The sequence below is a fragment of the Notolepis coatsorum genome (assembly GCF_963971535.1).
Source record: "Notolepis coatsorum genome assembly, chromosome: 9".
Classification (NCBI taxonomy): domain Eukaryota; kingdom Metazoa; phylum Chordata; class Actinopteri; order Aulopiformes; family Paralepididae; genus Notolepis; species Notolepis coatsorum.
In genome coordinates this window covers 104940978-104961261 of record NC_140173.1, presented here as the reverse complement: position 1 = coordinate 104961261, position 20284 = coordinate 104940978, and the positions used below count along the sequence as shown (strand labels likewise).

The window sequence follows — 20284 nt, the reverse complement described above, 5'->3', positions numbered from 1 at the left end:
ACTTGTATTATCTGCGAGACATCGGCACCACGCAACAAGCTCCACTGTCTGTGTGTACTCTAGTAGCCTCCAGCTACGGCCAGGATTCTCCGGAGCTTCACCTGGACCTATACTCGAGTAGCCTCGAGCAGAGCAACGGCCAGGATTCTCCGGCGCTACACCTGGACCCTATTGGTATAATGTTACTTAACTGTGCTCAGCAAGCCCTCAGCTCGAATACGCATCGAATCAGTGTTATAAGACATTGATATCAGGAGATATCTGTAGCTACTGCTAGCCGGATATATAACGTTAATACAACGCCTCAGTGAATTATTTAGTTCAATGGGACATTTCGTTTTGAACGGTGAACTAACTTGCGCTAACGTGAGCTAACACGTCTCTACTAGACTTTGTGGAGCGTTTGTTGATGTCAGGAGCTATCGGTAGCTGGCCGACTAGATACCGTTCGGTTAGACAATGCCTCATCATGTATTAAACTAAAAGTGAATAGTTGACTGGGTCATTTTGTAACGGTAGCTAAGCTAACGTTAGCTCAGGGAGACGCCGCCGTCCTTCCGTGTCCCGTCCCACTAGACTACTAGACCTGTGTTTACATGCGTGCGGTAGGGGCTGGCACGCCCACTGCGCGAAGCCTCCTAAATAACTTTTTCCAGTTCGCACATATCTATTATCTATGACTAATTCTATCTATTTTTAGGGGCAAATGCGAGTGAAATAGTCGCGCTGTGGTTACATGACGTCATTGCTATTTTAGAGCTGCACTACCGGTTACACGGTATAGTCAAAATCCATACTGTAGAGCAAATTCATACCGTTTATACCGTATACCGTTTATACCGTCCACCCCTAGTTCGAGGTATACTAAAGAAAGGAGGATCCGTGTGTCTTAAATTATAAGTTGAACTATATGGTGTTAAGAACTGCTTTAGATAGGGGGGATAATTAAAGTAAATACACTTGTAAACAAAAAGCAACCAATGAAAATGTCTTCTGAATTGGGGAGAAAGCCAGTTTAACGACTCAAACATAAGACAGTGATGGGTTCTATAAGGACACCTCAATACAAATCTGCAAACACTATTATAAGTAACATTTAAAGGACGGAGATTTGTTAGTGTGGTGTTTTGATAGACTGTCTGCGTAATCCATTATTGGAAGTACCAGCTGTATAATGATTATTTTCCTAACCTGAAGAGAAAAACAGTTAATAGAACGATACAATATTCTCAGGCTACAATTTGTTTTCTTCATCACAGCATCAATATGTGACTTGAAGGTGAGTTGAGAATCAAGCCAAAGACCCAGGTACTTATATTCAACGACATTATCAAGAGGAGCATCATCTAAAAACTTAATCGACAACTGATTTGATATTTGCACCAGATTTGATCTAGTACCAAACAACATACTATAGGACTTCTTCTTATTTAATAAAAGTTTGTTAATAGCTAGCCATTTCTGGACAGCATCAAAATGAGTCTGTAAAGAGTACTGAATTTGTTGAATATCAGACTTAAATCACTGTATCGTCAGCATACAATTGAGTAAGACAGTCAGATGGTATCAGGGTGAGATCATTAACAAATATAGAAAATAATAATGGTCCTAAAGATGAACCTTGAGGAACACCTTTATCCATAATCAAAAAATCAGACTGTTTACCCTGATATGATACACACTGGCGTCTATGGTGGAGATATGAATTGAACCAAAGTAAAGAATTATTAGAGACACCAATAGCACACAGTTTGTCAAGAAGAAGATAATGATCAACCAAATCAAACGCCTTTGTGAGATCTATAAATATTGCACCAGTAACCATGTTATTGTCCATTGCTGAGTGAACATCATTGGTCAACTTCAGAAGGGCTGTAGTTGTGGAGTAGTATGGCCTGAAACCAGATTGGCATGGTGATAAAATATGAGATTCATTAACATAATGGGATAATTGATTAAAAATTAGTTTTTCAAAGACTTTTGCTATAGCCTACTATTAATAATTGAAATTGGTCTATAATTATTGAGATCAGAAGGATCACCACCTTTATTTACATTTACATTTACATTTAGTCATTTAGCTGACGCTTTTATCCAAAGCGACTTACAAGTTCTGTACGACAAGCCATCAGGAAGGGCACAACTCTATCAGCTGAGCAACAATGTTCATCAATGGAATGACTTTTACACATTTCCAGCTTAATGGAGTTTCATTAGTTGTTAAAGATAAATTAAATAAATCAGACAAAGGCTATGATAATACATGAGATGCAAGTTTGATGAATTTGATCTCCATACCATCTGAACCACAGCTAGTACCCACTCTTAATTCATCAATGACCTTCTGAACATCAAGCGGATGGATACTTCTAAAGGAAAAAGGGCTGTTGCATCTGGTATTATTAAGAGGTACATCGGAATATGAGGGGTCATTAAATTTTAGTCTGCAGACAGAATTAAAGTGCTGATTAAAGGCAAGTGCAATTGAGGAGGGATCATTGACAACTTCATTATTAATTCTAATATGAGTGGGATTTATAGATGACTTCTTAGTAATACTGTTGATTCTCTTTCAAAACTGTTTTGGATTGCTAAAATCATTGCATAAACAATCTTTGAAATAGTTGGATTTAGCATTTCTTGTTTTAGTTGTACATAAGTTCCGTATTTGTTTATATGCAATGAGGTCGGCAGAATCCTTTGTCAGACGATGCTTTTCCCAAGCCTTATCTCTTTGTTTATACAGATTTATAAATTCACTATTAATCCAGGGCAAGTGTCTACCCTTGACTTTGAGCGTCTTCCAGGGAGCATGATGGTCAATAACATTAGTAAGCTCAGTGTAGAAGAAATTCCATGCATCTTCAACAAATGGAATTAATTTAAACCTGTCCCAATTTATAGATGTTATATCTTGAATAAAGTGTTCAATATTCAAATTCCTACATTGTCTTATCCTGATAAATTTTGGTGGTAGACGTGGTAACTTTATCTTCCAAATGCAGAAGATGATAGAATGGTCGCTGAAACTATCAGGCACCAGAGTTTGAAATTCTGTCCGGGTGTGAGACGAGAATCCAATCTAGCAGGGACTTGGATCTAGTATCAACTCTAGTAGGCTCACTAATGAGTTAATGAATATTTCCTATGGTCAACTGTTTATTTTCATGAAAAGAAATTTTAATAAAAAGACACTCAAAGTTTATAGGGTTTACCCTTGGCCTAAGGAGCTCAGATGTCAGGTTTAATTTGACATATGTAGCCACTCCTCCACCTCTAGTACCCCTATCAGCTCTGTACAGAACATAGTTGTCAAGTTCAACCTCATTATCAGAGATTGCACTATGCAACCATGTCTCAGACACAGTAATTACACTGGGATTATTGTAGACAAGCCAAGCTCTAAGTAGATCAATTTTGGGGTACAGACTCCTTATATTCAGGTGGATAACATTTAAACCTTTAGAAGTATTCATCATACCAGAGTTGTATTAAAAGAGAAAAAATAAATTAAAAAACAAAAACAAAACAAAAACGGGATATATAGTCTTGTGCAGGAGGAACAATGGATAATGGGCAGGGAGCAGGAGAGCGACATACATTCAAGTACACACACACAACAGATAACATAAATACATGACAACACAAAACTAAATCCCAGCATGTCCCAGCAGTACCTGGCATGTCTATGGGAATTCACTATAAACTCAAAGCTCTGTCTGTATTCTAGAGAAAGAAAAAGAAAAAGAAAAGAAAAGTTTGTAGCCTGAAATTTACAGGCGGCATCGAAGGCTTTAAATCTTTAATTCTGATAAATCTCTCCTATGAATTAGTCACGGTATTAACGTGACGTACGCACGTAGGCGCTACCGGAAGTGACGCATTCCTCTACGACATTCAGAATGTAAACACAACAGCATGTAACATTAATGAAGCCATGTAGTAGGCTCACGCTAACATTGAGCACATATTTCCAAATCATAAACATGGCACAAATAAAACAAAAAGCATAATGCAGAGGCATCACTTCATATGAAGGAACAAAGGAGAATTAAGACAAAGAGAGGACACGGCCGATCAATTCTCCGGCTCCGACCATAAGCAGAGCTACCGAGCACTAACTCAGTCATAAACACCATCATTCGTACCGCATATCTTCTGGAGAGTTCGGTAAAGATATTAAGGCATTTTCAGCAAGCTTGGGACAGTTAAATCGTTCTTCTTTGCCATCAATGGTGACACATAATGTACATGGATAGCAAACAAAGTACTTGATCTTACGTTCCCGGAGCTTGCGTTTGATGGTGGCGAAGCTCTTGTGACGCCTCGCCAAGTCTGCGCTGAGGTCTGGATTGAAGTAGACACAAGACCCATTGAATTCCACTCTCTTACTCTCTCTGGCAAGTCGAAGGATTTTCACCTTGTCCTGGAAGTAGAGCAACTTCATGATGATGGGCCTAGGAGTGCCACGCTCGTTCCGACAATTTGTCGGTGAGCGATGGGCTCTTTCGATGATTGGAGAGGTGGGGAAGTTATCCGGACCCAGGAGCGATGGAATTAATTTGGACATGAACCCAATCACATCGGTGCCTTCAGCAAACTCAGGGATTCCGACGACACGAAGATTCAATTGACGATTCTCCAGGTCATCAGTCTTCTCACGTAGGTAAGCGCTGTGTTCCTCTAGAACTTTCACCCGAGCAAGTAGATTATCGACATTACTCTCGTTTTTGCCGACTCTCTCCTCAATTAACTCGACTTGACTTCCCAACATCACCAGGGAGTTCTGAATACTAGTCAAGCCAGCCTGAACTGTATCCACTTTTGAATCAATGTGTCTCAGCGTTTGAAGCGTTTCAGTCTTGCTATTCTCGATGGCGTCCATCAAACTTTGCAGTGAAATAGTTGACATTTTCACGAACAAACTCAAGAAAAAAAACACCGCAATGAAACTGAAATGGTTAAACTGGTCAAACTCATTAAAGTGGATCAAAAAACAATATTATCGGCTACAAACTGCGACAAACAGACGAGCAATTGAGACACGACCTCTCACACAGCGGCCATCTTGATCAGCCCACCAGGTGGCAGTGTTGTAGTGTGCAGTGGTGTATTGTTATTGAAAGGGGTTCTGAAGGGGAGTTGTGAAGGTCCAGCAGGACAGGGGGAAGCATTACAGTACCCTCCCCTAGATGGACGACTCCCAGGCGGCCAGCCAGGCCCCCCAGGAACGGGCAGGGTGGGAGGGTGGGACGCAGCGCCGGCGAAGAGGGGCTGGGGGAACGGGGGTCGAGGAACGGGACCTGTGGGAATTGGGCCGGGGAGAGGGGGTCGATGAGAGAAATGAGGGAGACTGGAGCAGGGGGGGAGGGAGGGTGAAGATGATAGGCCAGGAGTAGGACCTGGACATTTACAAAACACAGACAGTAGGGACACAAGTCTAACACAGTGGAAATAATACAGACAACAAAGACAATGAATATACAAAGCATAAGTGGAGGCAAATAATGTTCATCTCAGATCTGGATCAGCCCACCAGGTGGCAGTGTTGTAGTGTGCAGTGGTGTATTGTTATTGAAAGGGGTTCTAAGGGGAGTTGTGAAGGTCCAGCAGGACCGGGGGAAGCGTTACAGGGTCGGGCATTGGCAAGTAAAACAATGTATATAAATAAATAAATAGAAATTCTTTTTTTTAAATGTTCTGGCAACATATTTTGGCTAAATATACCTTGTTTTATAAATGTGTATTGATAACATAGTGCTGTAATAAAATGTTCTAATAAATATGAATGATCAAGTTCAACAACGTGTGCTTTTATTTTGATAGTCTTTAATTCCACGTTGAAATTACACGATACATTTATTAAGTGGTGGGTCGCCAAAAAAAATCCTAAATAAAATGGGGTCATGGTATAAAAAAGTTTGAGAACCCCTGGAGTAGACCATCAAGCCAAGCCAAGGGGTATTAGCTGGCTTTAGGAGAGTGGTGGATGGGTACAATGAATCAGAGAAGAAGATACACACATCCAGCTGTAGCAGGTGCAGGGCCGATGGACACAGATGAATAAATAAATAGAGCACTGCACACTTCTTAGTAAAAAGCATTTTGATCCATATGGATGGATGGATACCAGGATGCTATCTTGAGATCTGTGTGGAATGACACCTTGAAACACGTCACCTTTTTTTGTAGCTTTTGTACTCTGACTCTTGCCTGTTTTCATCTGTTGATTAGATACTTTAACTATTTACAATTACTCTGTGCTTCCTGCCCAGCGGTGTAACCACAGTGTGTTATCTGTCTGCTTGCCTCTCTGCCCCCCTTTCCTGTGTGTGTGTGTGTGTGTGCGTGTGTGTGTGCGTGTGTGTGTGCTTGTGTGTGTGTCTGTGTGTGTGTGTGTGTGTGCGTGCGTGCGTACGTGTGCATGTGCGTGCGTGTGTGTGTGTGTGTGTAGAAGTTCTTTCTCCCCAGGACTCAGAGAGACGGTAGTATCCAGGGAATCAACCACAACAGGTTCATGGTGACAGACAGAGCCATGTATTTAGGTCAGCAGCACATCTACTGTCTACTCTACTGTACTTATTTTTCAGGCCTTGCTTTCACCGCAGTTTTAATTCAAGTATAAGTGTACTTTATTTTCTTTTTTATTGTCAATATTTCCATATATCCATATTTCCAGCTATAATAATGTACGGTCATGAAAAACAGGCGTGTTGTTGTAGTTATTACTAAATTGAACTCAAAAGTTAACAGCATATAATAAAAAACAATTCATTCATTCATTGAGTAAATTGTAACGAACCAAAGGAGAATATAAATTATAATTCTTCTTTTCATCTTTGGCAGTGACATTGACCTCATAAGAAACTCATTCACTGAGCTCATTCAGCACCTTCTTGATATCAAGTGTACAATAAATCTAAGCTAATGAATAAAGGAAAGGATTTACAGGTTTTTTGTAGATACAATACTGAATTTTGCCATCCGGACACATGCAATTTGAAATATAATGCAATTTGCATATAGAATATAGAATATCAGGCCTATAAATGACCTTATTAAGGACAGGTCATACATCTATGGATCGGGCCAAATCTCCTCTTTCCAATGGCAGAGTTAAATCTGGCTTTAGTCATTTCCTCGTGTGACTACTCGCCTTTTTCGGATGCAATGCACAGAGAATTCACAGAATTCAGAGAAACTCATATTTCACTAATAACACTTAGGAGAGTGTAAACAAACAGTGCTGAAAATATACACTTTGACGGCTGTTTTGATAGGGTTAGGGTCTTTACTCTTGGCTAAAAAGAAACACAACATTAATTAATACAGTCTGTATTGATATATGACGAGTTACAGCAGTTGGAAAGAGTCATCGTTGTGCGGCATCAGCTTGATGTTAGCTCTGACTTTTTCCTTACCATGGTTTGTGTCCCGACAGGCAACCTTGACTGGGTGGGGAATGAGTTCAACTTCAACGCCGGGGTGGGGCTGGTGATCCTCCAGCCAGAGGACATGGAGGAGAGGAACTCTACTGCAGTGGAGCAGCTCAGGGCTGTGTTTGACAGGGACTGGTGGTCACATCACACACGCACCCTGCAGCCCAAACAGATCCCCGACTGCAACAAACACCAGAACAGCAGGCTGACGCCAATCAAGACCCATCACTTAGACAACGGTCTGACACCCATGCCAATTAGACACCAAGACAGCGGGCAAACACCAGTCAGAACAAGTCACCAAGACAATGGATCAGCGCCAATTGAAACACATCGTCGAGAGGATGAACCACAGCCAATTCAAAACAATGGCCAAGACAGCAGACTGGCACCAAGTAAAATAAGTGTCCTAGACCTAGATAATGGACTGGCTCAAATTACAGCAAGCCACCCAGATAATGGGCAGGTTGAAACGAGTTACCAAGACAACGGACAGGTGAAAATCAAAATCAATCTCCATGACAACCCAATGGTGCCACTGCTAACCAGCGAACAGGAAGAGAACAGTGGCAGCAGAGAAAACCCTGATGGCTCCCTGTGACCAAAAGCCATTGTGGGGGATTTACAGGTCAACACCTCCTTTAAATGAGGTTTGTGGAAGTATATTCTTCCAAAAACATTGGACTTTATAGCATTTTATTACTATTATTTTGTGAAACACAAAAAGGCACTGAGTAAATGAGTAGATGTTCTTTGTGAAATAAGGGGATTCGGGTCATAGCAAGAGAGATGGAGAGGATGTCAGGTTGAACAGCAAAAATCCTCAAGATCTGCCACTTTTGATGGATTCTCTGAGCTATATTTTTTCTTCATTGGAACTGAAAAGTAGAACATGGTAGACATACAATACATATTCAAATTTGACCTTTTTTCAAGCCTGCTGCTTATTCAATATCCCTTTATCTCTTTCTCTATTGAGGTCATTCAACTAGAAGGAAACAGGTAGAGTTCTTATGATTGCCTAAAACCTCAACATATATTGTTATTTATTCGTTATTTATAATATCTATTCGTGGCAGTTATCATTTATAACCCTTTAAAGACCATTTTCTATGACTTCAAGACACTATTTTCAACTATCGAAGAAAGTTGAAGTATTAGTTGAGCTCTTGAGACACAGAACACATTGGTAAGATTCATGTCCAATTGATCACATGTCCTCCTCACAACAGAACAATAGGATTCAGGTTAATAGATTTAAAATGGGTTTGATGGACATTATACTGTAGGACCTCTAAAATTACTACATTAACTCATTGACCGCCACGCTGTTTTCCCATCTCTACTTTGCGGACCCATCGTGTGTTCTGTATTATAGTTATGGAGACAATAGTATGGCTCATTTGACAGGCATTGTTTATAGTCCAACACTGACTAACCAGTTAATTTCTACATACTTTAGTTTGTGCGCTATCCCATGCTAAACATCACCCCTTTCCAAAATAATCCAGTCTTTTTTTCTAGATTGCGAGATAGATTGCGAGATACTGTTCGGGACTGCTCGCCTGAAACTCCAAATATTTCCAAATCAAAGGTATATATATATATAGCATATATATGGGGGGGGGGGGGGGTTACCTCGAAACTGCGATCGTTACCAAAAGCATGTTTTAGGTTCGGTAAAATACGTCACTGTAATCAATACAAAAGCATGTTTTAGGTAAAAAGAAATACCAGCAGGTTACCTAAAATAGACCTTACCTTAGTCAGAAGGTACTCTAAAATGAATAAATCCTAGTCGTCCCATCGCAATCGCAATTACTTGTGTATATTGGGCATGGCTATCATACGGAAAACAATAGGTTTGATCAAATCTCTGACCGTTTGCTATGTCCTAATTCACTTTGAGGGGGAAGCAGCCGTCATCATTACAATTTTAACCTAGGCAGCGGTGCCAGGGAGACACAGGCAGCTCCGAGCAAGTGTTTAGAATTTGGCGGCCAATGAGTTAAAGACTTCCAATTTGAGTGTTTTTTTAATAAATAAACGGAAATTGAAAATACCAAAATATGTGATGACAGCACACACTCCTATGCAGAGCTGCCTCTGTGCCTGTACATCACATAGCCTGCAAAACAGCTCTCTGCGACCAAATTCGTAGAAAATGCGATTGCTATAACTTTGAATTGGGTCTATACAGAGTATCACAAATAACCAAATATTAAGCTTGTCTGAACATGTAGGAGAAAAGACTATCTCTTCTGCGTACGGAAACCATACCTTTATGACTTTTTTTTAAACAAATTTCCGTTTCCCATTTATAAAGTAGACTAAATAAGATAGGGGGAAATAATGTGAGTATAATTAGCACTGGTTAGTTTACTTCCTCTTTGGACAGAGATGTGTGGTGACATTTTAATTACATGGTTTTTCTATTTCATGACATTTTCTTTATTTCCCACGTCGGGTTCCGCCCGTGTCATCTTACACCATGATGAGAACAATGTGGTCTAATATTTGCAATCAGTCAGTACCATGAGGGATTCTTCATTGCATGTTGTAAAACAGGTGCAATTAACCTAGTGCAATATTGGCTATTGATCTTGCCTCAAAGGTCCTTGTTATGGATGACATTGAATGTCAACATTCTGACTTATTGGACACTTATTGAAAGAGCGGTTAGGATAGGGAGCCAGAGGGGCTTCTGTTGGTCAAATCAATACAATGACAGAGCTTGATAACTTGTGCAGCTCCCTACAAGATCACGGTACATGGTCTGTATCATGCCTGGTCTGTTTTAGGAGATAACACTGAGGACATGTTGGTTTGAAAAGCCTTGAAAGGTAAAATTTACCCCATTTACTGAATTTTAGTAGCAACTTTCTTTAACATGTCATTGATAATGTCATGTCAGATGAAAAACCTTGGCAAACCTTTTAAAGGGAGCGGTGAGATGTGTGCTTAGCACGGCAGTCAATTAAAAACCTTTTCAGGGACGGCTGTAATGAGTCATCAAATTGAGGCCCATGTATTTTAGAAATGTCTAAATTTGGTTTCAAAGGGTTTAATGGCTTTTGGGCTCAATATAATATGTATTCAACACATAAAATACATTGTAAAGGTTATGTTCAAGTGAACGAGAGAGAGAAAATACAGCAACGTTTGAGTTGGGTATTTTACCATTAGATGTGATAGCACTGCAGTGTTAAACATTGTTGTCTGCAATATGTTCCTTTCACAGACACATGAGGCTATATGTGTCATATGGGTAAAATCAGGTGTAACTATATTGGGTCCGTTTAGTTTACCCATGACATCAAAATGTCTGCTGTGAACAGGGTCTATGCTTGTGGTGCTGTATTGTCATATACTGTAGGCATCAATAGCATCATAATTATGTCTCCATGGAGCTGGAATAGATGTCTTTGTCAGCTAAATACAGGTTGTTTGGTTGTTTTGGAACATGTTCTCTGTGGTGCCAGATGGACATCACAAGCACCATTTTGATGGATTTGTCTAAGTCATTATATGAGGTGCAGATAATAATAATAATAATAATAATAATAATAATAATAATAATAATAATAATAATAATAATAATAATAATAATAATAATAATAATAATAATAATAATAATAATAATAATAATAATAATAATAATAATAATAATAGATTGGATTTAGAGAGAGAAGCGCCTTTCTCATACTCAAGGACACTTTACCAAAAAAAAAGAGAAGCTATATAAAAGAAAGGGTAATAATATAGTATATCAGCACTTTGAGCTACATGACATGTATGAAAGGTGCTTTATAAATACTAACTTACTTACTTACTATTAGGGGGTGTAACGGTACACAAAAACCACGGTACGGTACGTACCTCGTTTTGAAGTCAAGGTTCGGTAGGGGTTTTCGGTACAGTGGGGGAAAGTTACAGGGTGATGTCGTGTGCAGTAACGAATTGTACTTGTAGGGCTGTCAACGAATATTCTATATTGAAATTAATAATCGACTTGTAAAAAAAAATATATATATATTAGATTGTGAAAAAAACAGCCCCCGGTCGGCGGTCGTTAGTGGTTAACATACCGTTGTATTCGTTCGGTACACTACACAGCCGTTCTGTACGGTACGGTACACACTGAAACGGTTCGGTACGGATACGTGTACCTTTACACCCCTAGTATATATATATATATAGTAACAACTGGAAAATAAAACAAATTAAATGAAAAAAGGAAGCACGGTGCAGTCCATTTGGAAGAAACAGTAACAAAACAATCAAAACAAAAACAACGGGATCAGTAGCTTAAAAGAAAAGAGTCATGGGGGAGCAGCGCTACTGCTACTTGGGAGCAGCGCTGTGTTGCGCGAAGGCAAGTGTGAACAGGTGTGTTCGGTCTCCCAGTGTGGAATGCCTGGTGCAGGGTATGGTGAGGAGGTCGGAGTTGGAGGAGCGGAGGCCTCGTGCTGTAGTGTAGGGGTGGAGTAGGTCGGTCAGGTAGGAAGGAGCCAACCTGTGCAAGGATTTGTAGGTGAGGAAGAGGATCTTCTAGGGGATTCTGTGGTTGATGGGGAGCCAGTGGAGTTTTTGCAGGGTGGGAGTGATGTGCTGCCAGGGTTTGGTGTGCGTGTGGACCCTGAGGTGGAAAAAGGCGGACCTGGTGACAGACTTGGCACGTGGGTGAAATGAGAGGGTTGAGTCCAGTATTATGCCCAGGTTCCTTACCTCCGTGGAGGGGCATATGGAGTAGCTGTCTATGGAAAGAACAAGGTGGTCGATCTTTTGGAGGAGGGCTGGGGAAGCTACAAGTATTAGTTCCGTTTTTTTTGCTGTTGAGTTGGAGGAAGTTAGCGGTCATGTATGTTTTGATGTCCTATAGAGGCAGGCAGTGAGGGAGGGGAGCAGATGGTTTGAGTGGGAGATGGAGTCGAAAGCAGATGAAAGTGGAGTCAGTGTCCACCAGGGAGAAGGATGAAAAGGAGCGGGTGAGATGGGGCAGGTGGTCATGTTTGACATCCGGAGGTGTGGGGGAAACAGGAATAGACTGGAGCTGCTGGTAGATGGCATCGATCTTGGTTTGGAAGAATTCCGTGAATCTGTTGCAGAGATCAGAGGAGATTGGTGGGCTGGAGGAGTTTGGTGATGGTGGAGAAGAGGCCTTTGGAATTCCATTGGCCTTTGGAGATGACATCAGAGTAGAAGGAGGATTTTGTTTGTGTGAGGGCGAGTCTGTAGGAGATGATGTGGTCAGAGTAGGATGGGTATGAACAGTGAGACCTGTTTTCCTGCAGCGCCTCTCCAACTGGCGGCCCTTGGCTTTCATGGAGCGGAGCTCGGGGGTGTACCAGGGGGCGGAGTGTGTAAAGATAATAGTGCAGGTTTTAAGGAGTGCAAGGGAGTCCAGGGTGGCAGCTAGGGCTGTGTTGTAGGTGTTCACCAACTCAGTGGTTGAGTCATGAGCAAGGTGGGAGCTCAGGGTGTTGGTGAGGTCAGTGGTGGTGATATTTTTTGCGTTCCTGTACTTCATGGAGCGCTGTGGGCGGGCAGAGGTGGAGGGGACAGGAACTAAGAATTTTATTGCAAGATGATCAGCAACGTTGAGGTCCACACCACTGAGATTGGAGGGGGTGATGGTCTCGGTGGAACACACCACTATTTAATGCACGTGGCAGCGTGTTGATTATAAGCTCAGAGAAAAAGAATCCATCACAGGTTTAATTAACCCCTTGCGGAGAAAGGAGGTGCAGTATCAGGTCAAATTAAATTATACTGTATCCTTTTCAGGTAAATTAGCTACACCATAAATTGGCAGAATAGTCCAACTCTTATTGGCTGGAGGTTGTCCATTCACGTAACATACAGTACAAATGGACACTGACACGACTTGCTTTGTGTCGACTGGGGACATCTGCATTAGAAACCCATCATCCATCCATCAGTGTCACTTGCCCTGCCCTATAGGGAGGTGTCGTCTGACGTCGCTTTGGAGGTCCACCCGTATAGGGATTTATCATTGGGAAAATGGATTATCGGCTATTGTAACAATTCTGCCGCATGGAAATTGAAAAGCTTTCCATTTTTGCACAAAATGAGTTCCCTTCTATCACAAACATTATTGTTTAAGCATTTTTGGTTGGCAATTATTTTTTATGATTCATTGCGAATATTTTCATGTTGAGCTATAGATTGTTAATGAATACGCACAGAAAGGTACACCATCATAGGCGGCGGGTATGTAAGGCCAGGCTAGGCTATGCCGACCCAAACCAGCAGCCCAGCGCATTATTATAGGCAGCCTAGGCTACGATATTGTGTGTGTGTGGGCTTCTGCAGCCCGGTGGTGACAATACGCAAGGGTCGGCCAACCAAGGTGTCAATGGCAGTAGGTGTGGTGGCCGTTTAACATTCCAGACTGCAGGCAGTAACCAATCACGCCGCATCATCAAACTAACCGATGCCAGTCTGGTCTTCAAAATCCTCCATGGTCTAGCCCCACCCCCACTTTCTGATTTTTCACCTCCAGGTTCACCAGAACTGTTGTACCGGGTGACTTGGCTGTTCCATTAAGGACAAGTACATTTACGGCAGCATTATGTAGCCGTAATTCCCCCTCTTTTAACATTGACGGCTAGCTCAACTGGTTTGCCGCCTTGCTGTGGATCCTGTGGTGCGTTGATGACAAGTTCGATTCCCTTCAATTCCTTTTTTTCTTTATTTTTTTAACGTGCATTCTTTCGCCGGTTAAGTTTAGGCATTGTTTCGGAGTTGGTTAAGGTTAGGGTTAAGTTTAGGCATTGTTTCAGAGTTGGTTAAGGTTAGAAGGGTTAAGTTTAGGCGCTGTTTCGGAGTTGGTTAAGGTTAGGGTTTGTCTTAGAGCATGGCAATATTCTTTCGGAGTTGGTTAAGGTTATGGTTAAGTTTAGGCATTGTTTTCGGAGTTGGTTAAGGTTAGAGTTTGTCGCAGAGAATGGCAATAGAATGCAGCCTATTTCCGCACTGCCGCAGTCACATGGGCGTAGTGGCCAATCAGAGAAACGCTGAACACAAGTTGGTTGCCTAAAATACTCACGCAACCTGGACAGCACCGTTTGTGTGCAAGCAAAAAAGAAAAAGGAAAAATGTTGCCAGCTCCGCGCAAGTCCTACCCCATCTATAGCCTACCCTAATGGCCCGCTCACCCGCCACCTATGTACACCATGCAAATGTCCATGCTTTATTTGTTTTAAACGAGACGATTTAGAAATAGCAATGGGGAAATACATTGCGTTGGACAGAGGGTGGAACACGGAAAAACGGCAATGACGTAACCACTACACCTCCCTATAGACCTCTTCTATGAGAGTGCGTCGCACGGATGGGTCGTCGCTATCCATCCTTTGTCCTTCCAGAAAAGATTTTCCACTGGAAACCTCATTGAAACCAAATTGCATGCAAATCCCAAAACGTCATCAATGTTTACAGAGCAGTAAAAGGGTCTAAACTAATTGTTCTCACACCACAGTGTCACATATTATCAAGCACTAACCTCACAGAGAGATGATCAGTAGAAACGATCTTGGTCAGATCACAGTATCCCTTTAAAACACATCATTAGTGCTAGCTGGGCTGACATCAGGCTGCATCTGAAAGCTCATACTCTATACTGCCTAGTAAAACATATGCGGGAGGGACACATAATAACATCAAGATATTTTAACAAAACGTCTGTTAGACGACGTTCTGCAATTTGTTTATTTTTCTTGTTTTTTTCTGGTGCTAAACTTCAAAATGTTGGGAGCCAGCGGCATCGGCATACCTACTAAATGGTAACAGTATGAGTTTTCAGGCACCTTTTTATTTATTTTTGCCATTAAACTGAAGTCAAACCCACTGCTATAGGCTGTGTGCTATGACTGCCACCTAGAGGGCAAATGCCTCACTTACAGCCCTCTCTGTGCTTAGTTTCAATTAATGTCAGCACTTTACCAGTATGCAGAGCATAACATGCAACATGACCAAGCCTGGCTTTGACCTACTTTTCAAAAGAAATTCCATAATTTTTCTGCAACTGACTGGCCTTGCCTGTCACATACGAGAACGAAAATATGAATGTTTTCCCATGAGTAACAACAAGCCTCTTTTTAATCATAGAACTTTAGAAAGCACAAATCAAATCTGCAACCTATAAGTATACAAGCTTGATTAAAAACGATCTTCTTTGCCTAGTATCCTTGATAGGTCCTTACTGGCCAATTGGAATTTACCTTTAGTTTGTTCGATAAGTGTGCACTCCACAAGGTTTTCAATGGCTAATTGACCAAGGGCTATGTCTAATACTAAGTGTGTCTACATGCACACAATAAATGGGGATACTCAAGCTTTCCTTTTCGTTTTTTGTTGGTGCATGTAAAAAAAAAAGGGGGGGTTACAATAACCCAGATGAGTTCTTATCCAGATTATGGTGACTGAATGAGATAGCTAGATACAGAATAAAGTAGGAGGTGAGCATTTTAGGATAGTTTCAAAGGGAGACAGAGTGAAGCTTTATTTAAATTGGATGCATTCTGTAAGAGCTTTTGAACTCCACCAACCTTTACATTGTTGAGTGTTGACATGACTGTTCGCATGCCCTGCCTTACACACAGTAGATTGATAATAATCATAGAATATTATATATTTCAAAATTACAAAAGGAATGTATAGTGTTTATCCTTGTTCATGCACACTAAAGACTAATTTGATGGTACATTTTATTTTTACTCTTAATAAAAAAATGTACTAATAACTTGTGGTAAAGTCATTTTGTTACGGTTTGTGAGTGTGTCATGTGCCTGTCTGTGTGTGAGAGAGAGAGAGAGAGAGAGAGAGAGAGAGAGAGAGAGAGAGAGAGAGAGAGAGAGAGACTGTATGTGCATGAGTGCATTGTGCATGTGTAGTCAGTAGCCATAGGCCATAAAGTGGATATGATGCTTTTCTATTCTTATTAAATCATCTTAAACCATGATTAGCCATATAATTGTATTCATAATTTAGAGATCATAACAAAATTACATATTTAGACATTTTTGTGAGAGTGTATGTACATTGTGCATGTGCATGTGTTTTTAATGTGTGTTTAGGTACTGTACCGACAGGCTCCAGTGAAATCTCAAACGAATCCCAACCTGAGCATGACATAAGAATTGTGGCTACTATGTGAATATGGTCAATTGAGACATTACCACAGAGCTTGAAATGATAGAATGGTCATTCCTGTTACGGTGGGTAGGTGTGTTGAACCCAAGTGCAGGACAGAACGGGTAGACAGGAGGCAGGTGTTTATTCTCAAACCAAAAGGATGTTCATTTATTGAGCTGAGACAATAAGGAGTTCACGCCAACACTGACGCATAAAGAAAAAGAGAGACTAATCTCGTCTCTGAAAAACAGGGAAAATAAATGGGAAACAACACTGTCTCCAAAACATGTCATCACGAAAAATACTATAACTGAGCTAAGTGTCAAAACGGGGAAAGCAAGGGGGAGAAAACACTGTCTCCAAAACGAGGCACAAAACAAAAGACGTCGGACGACGGTGCTACATAAGCACATAAGAGAATATACAAACGAAATGCAAGACACGGTAATAATAACAATGGCAACTAACTTATCCTCCAAGACGGGAGCGATAAGCATTTCTTCAGGCTAGTGTACTCACTGTAATGTTCAGTGAACGACAGACAATCTGAATAGGAAACAAGGAAGACATATAAAGCTGAGTAAACTATACACACCAGGTACCAATCAGGGCAATCAGGTCAGAAAGACAGGTAAATACCATTGGGCAACGCCAGGGCTTTTGCTCCCAGGTGAGAGCAAACCCCCAAACGTTACACATTCCCAATCAAATAAACATTCATGAACATGTAATGTGATTGGTGCACGATAAGATGGCTTCCATAGAATGTAGATAATGTTGTCATGGAAATCAATGTTGGTTTTGGTGCATGAAACTCATGTTCAAAGTGCATGTTACTAGAGAGACACTCCATAGTTTTAAATAGGGCTGGGTTTCGATAACAATGCCAATACCGATACCTGGGATTTGATACGATACCAAAAATTTGATAGATACTGTCGTATATTGTAATAGTCAAAAGTAGTTATCTAAACAGAGTTTCAAGGAGAGGATATGATATAATGGTTTCCCCCCAGCTCCACTAGCAAGGAGGGAAATGAGTTGTAGTCCACCACAAAGGTTCGATTGTGTCCCATTGTTTTATTTGTCAGAGGCCCAGAGAGTTTGGTTCGACACAAGGGATTAATCATTTGACACATATGGATACATATTGATACATAATGGTTTATAGATGCTATAATTTCCTGGTCCAGTGCATTGACCTCACAGACTAATCAGACTAACATTTGTTCAGTCTAACATTCAACAAGTACAAAATATACTCACAAATTTCACATGTTTGTCATTTGAAGAATGGCCAGGAGGAGGTCAAGATCCATGTCTTGCCTCCTGAAATACTGGCTGTTTGGCTATTTTATAACAAGCATGACCTCACTGGTTAGACTACTTTCAGCCAATGAGAGTATCCATCCAGAGATCACCTCGACCAATGAGGTGGTCAAACAGAACATTGTCTTTCCTCCTTGAGATCTTGCGTGCAGGACCAAAAGGCTCCTATTTCCAAATATGGGCGTGTAGGGATCTTCACCTCAGGGGGTCTGCTGTGGCTGTGGTCTCTCCCCCCAAGGACGATTCATCCGAGCCATTTACTTGTGTAGCATTTGACCCCAATGAAAACAGTTTCATTTCATAACTTCTAATGTAATATTCAACCGGTGTATTCAATTAGCTACAGTTTGATACTAAATAGTCTATATTTGAGTCAAACTATAATAACAGACATTGGGTCTCATTCCCGAAAATGTTTCAAAGATATATTCTGAAAGACTTATCTTGGAACCACTGAGACATAATCAATGACAAGTTCACTCTGAGTCCTGAACGTGCTGGTAATATGTCTTAAGTGGCTGAAAAGGTCGCACAAATTATATGATCTGATATCTGCTTGGAGAATGGCATTCTGTCTTAAACTCGAAAGCGCGTTCCCGTTCAGGTCATTTGCATACAAACCACGCCCCCGACAGTCCTTATAAAGCAGTCAATGGGCAGTGTGCAAATTCTCGCTGAAATGTCAAAGCGAGGCTCTGACACGGGAGGAAGCGCACCTGCCACGAAACAACGGCGTAAGATTTCACGAATGCTGAAATGGAGGTGGGGAACCCTTGTAAACAAGACAAACGTATTCCTCTGATCTGCATCCCCTTAACAATTGTGTGTATTGAGATGTACTGTATTGTAAATTCTGCAATCTGTTAATAAAGTTTCCATTCATTAATTCAGGTACTGTTATCGGGAGTGGAGAACTATAAGGGGGTGCTTTTCAGTAGCGTCAGCTCCGGTTACAGGGGCACCCACAAACGGGAGGTATGTATTGTATGTATTGAGCTGTACTGTACTGTACCCATTCTGCAATCTGTTAATAAACCTTTCAATCAATCAATCAGGCATGGGCCCAAATCACCGGAGAGGTGAACGCTGTATCCGGCGAGGGGCGCACAGCCACCGAGGTGAATAAGAAATGGGTCGACATAGGAGCGGCTACGTAGTGGGCAAGGCCCTCGCCACGAATGCGGAGACGCTGGGCGCTCCACATTGCTTTCAGTTTAGCTGGTCGTTCATACTAATACACATTGGCCGTATTAGGGGGTGGGAAACTGATGGGTGGGGATCGGGCGTTGTGGACAGCGACTCCTACAGGTCGGTTGGTGCGCCTGCGCAGTAGAATCAGGAAGTGTCGGGGGCAGCGTGAGCCTCCCACGCGTTACTCCTCGCCACTGAGAGATCGAGCTGCGCAGGTGAAAAGATGCGACTGCTGTTACCTCAAGTACCGGAGGGGACTTGTGCTATGTATGACTTAGTCCACATTGCAGCCGGCTTGTGGGAGTTTCAAGTTTCTTTAATAGTTGTCATACAGAAGTACAGAATACTTTCATACAAAATGCTTCTTACTGTTACGCTCCAGAGACTGTGCTAGACAAGATAGTATCAAATAACATAGTATAGCATGTAATTTAGAAGTAGAAAATGAGGTCACAGTGTTCAGTATAGACATATGTACAATGTTCGATGCAGAATAGACGTAACTGAGTTACCATATAATATACAATGCTATGCAGTGTACTAATGTACAGTACTATATAGTGCAAAGCAGAAATGGGATGAGGTACAATTTAGGTACAATTTACAGTAAGGTGTACGAGTTGTAGTGCAATCCTTCATCAATAAATATAAAGTGTGGGGAGTGGGTGCTACAGTGTGTTTGTTTAAAGTGGGTGTGTGCTATAAAGTGTGTGGAGTGGGTGCTACAGTGTGTTTGTTTAAAGTGAGTGTGTGCGTGTGGATGTGTGTGCTATGTGCGTTTGGTGGTTGTTGTTGTGTAGTGTTCATTGTTCGTTTAGCAGCCTGATGGCCTGGGGATAGAAGCTTCTTCTGAGTCTTTCTGTGCTCGCCTTGAGACTCCGGTATCGCTTGCCTGACCGCAGCAGTTCAAAGAGGCAGTTGTTCGGGTGACTGGAGTCTTTAATGATTCTCTTAGCCTTGCCCTTGCAACGCTTGTTGTAAATGTTCTGGAGGGTGGGGAGCCCCCCTCCAATTGTGCGTTCGGCTGAACGTGTCACTCTTTGTAGTCTGCTTCGGTCTTGTGCAGTGCTATTCCCAAACCAGGAGGTGATGTTGCCAGTCAAGATGCTCTCTATTGTACATGAGTAGAAGTTCTTAAGGATCTTCTGACTGACTTGGAACTTCCT

The 20284-nt window shown here is 41.5% G+C and overlaps 1 protein-coding gene across 1 annotated transcript in view; it reads left to right on the top strand.

The window, feature by feature from the left end:
* Nucleotides 1-10959, top strand: part of LOC311234706 (inactive phospholipase D5-like) — a gene marked incomplete at both ends in the record, with an annotated part of 538433 nt that extends 527474 nt beyond the window's left edge. The window contains 3 exons of the mRNA XM_084321948.1: nucleotides 6455-6545; nucleotides 7442-7678; nucleotides 10922-10959. Coding sequence (XP_084178074.1) covers nucleotides 6455-6545; nucleotides 7442-7678; nucleotides 10922-10959 — 366 coding nt within the window. The remainder of the gene's footprint in view (nucleotides 1-6454; nucleotides 6546-7441; nucleotides 7679-10921) is intronic.
* Between the last annotated feature and the right edge of the window lie 9325 nt (nucleotides 10960-20284).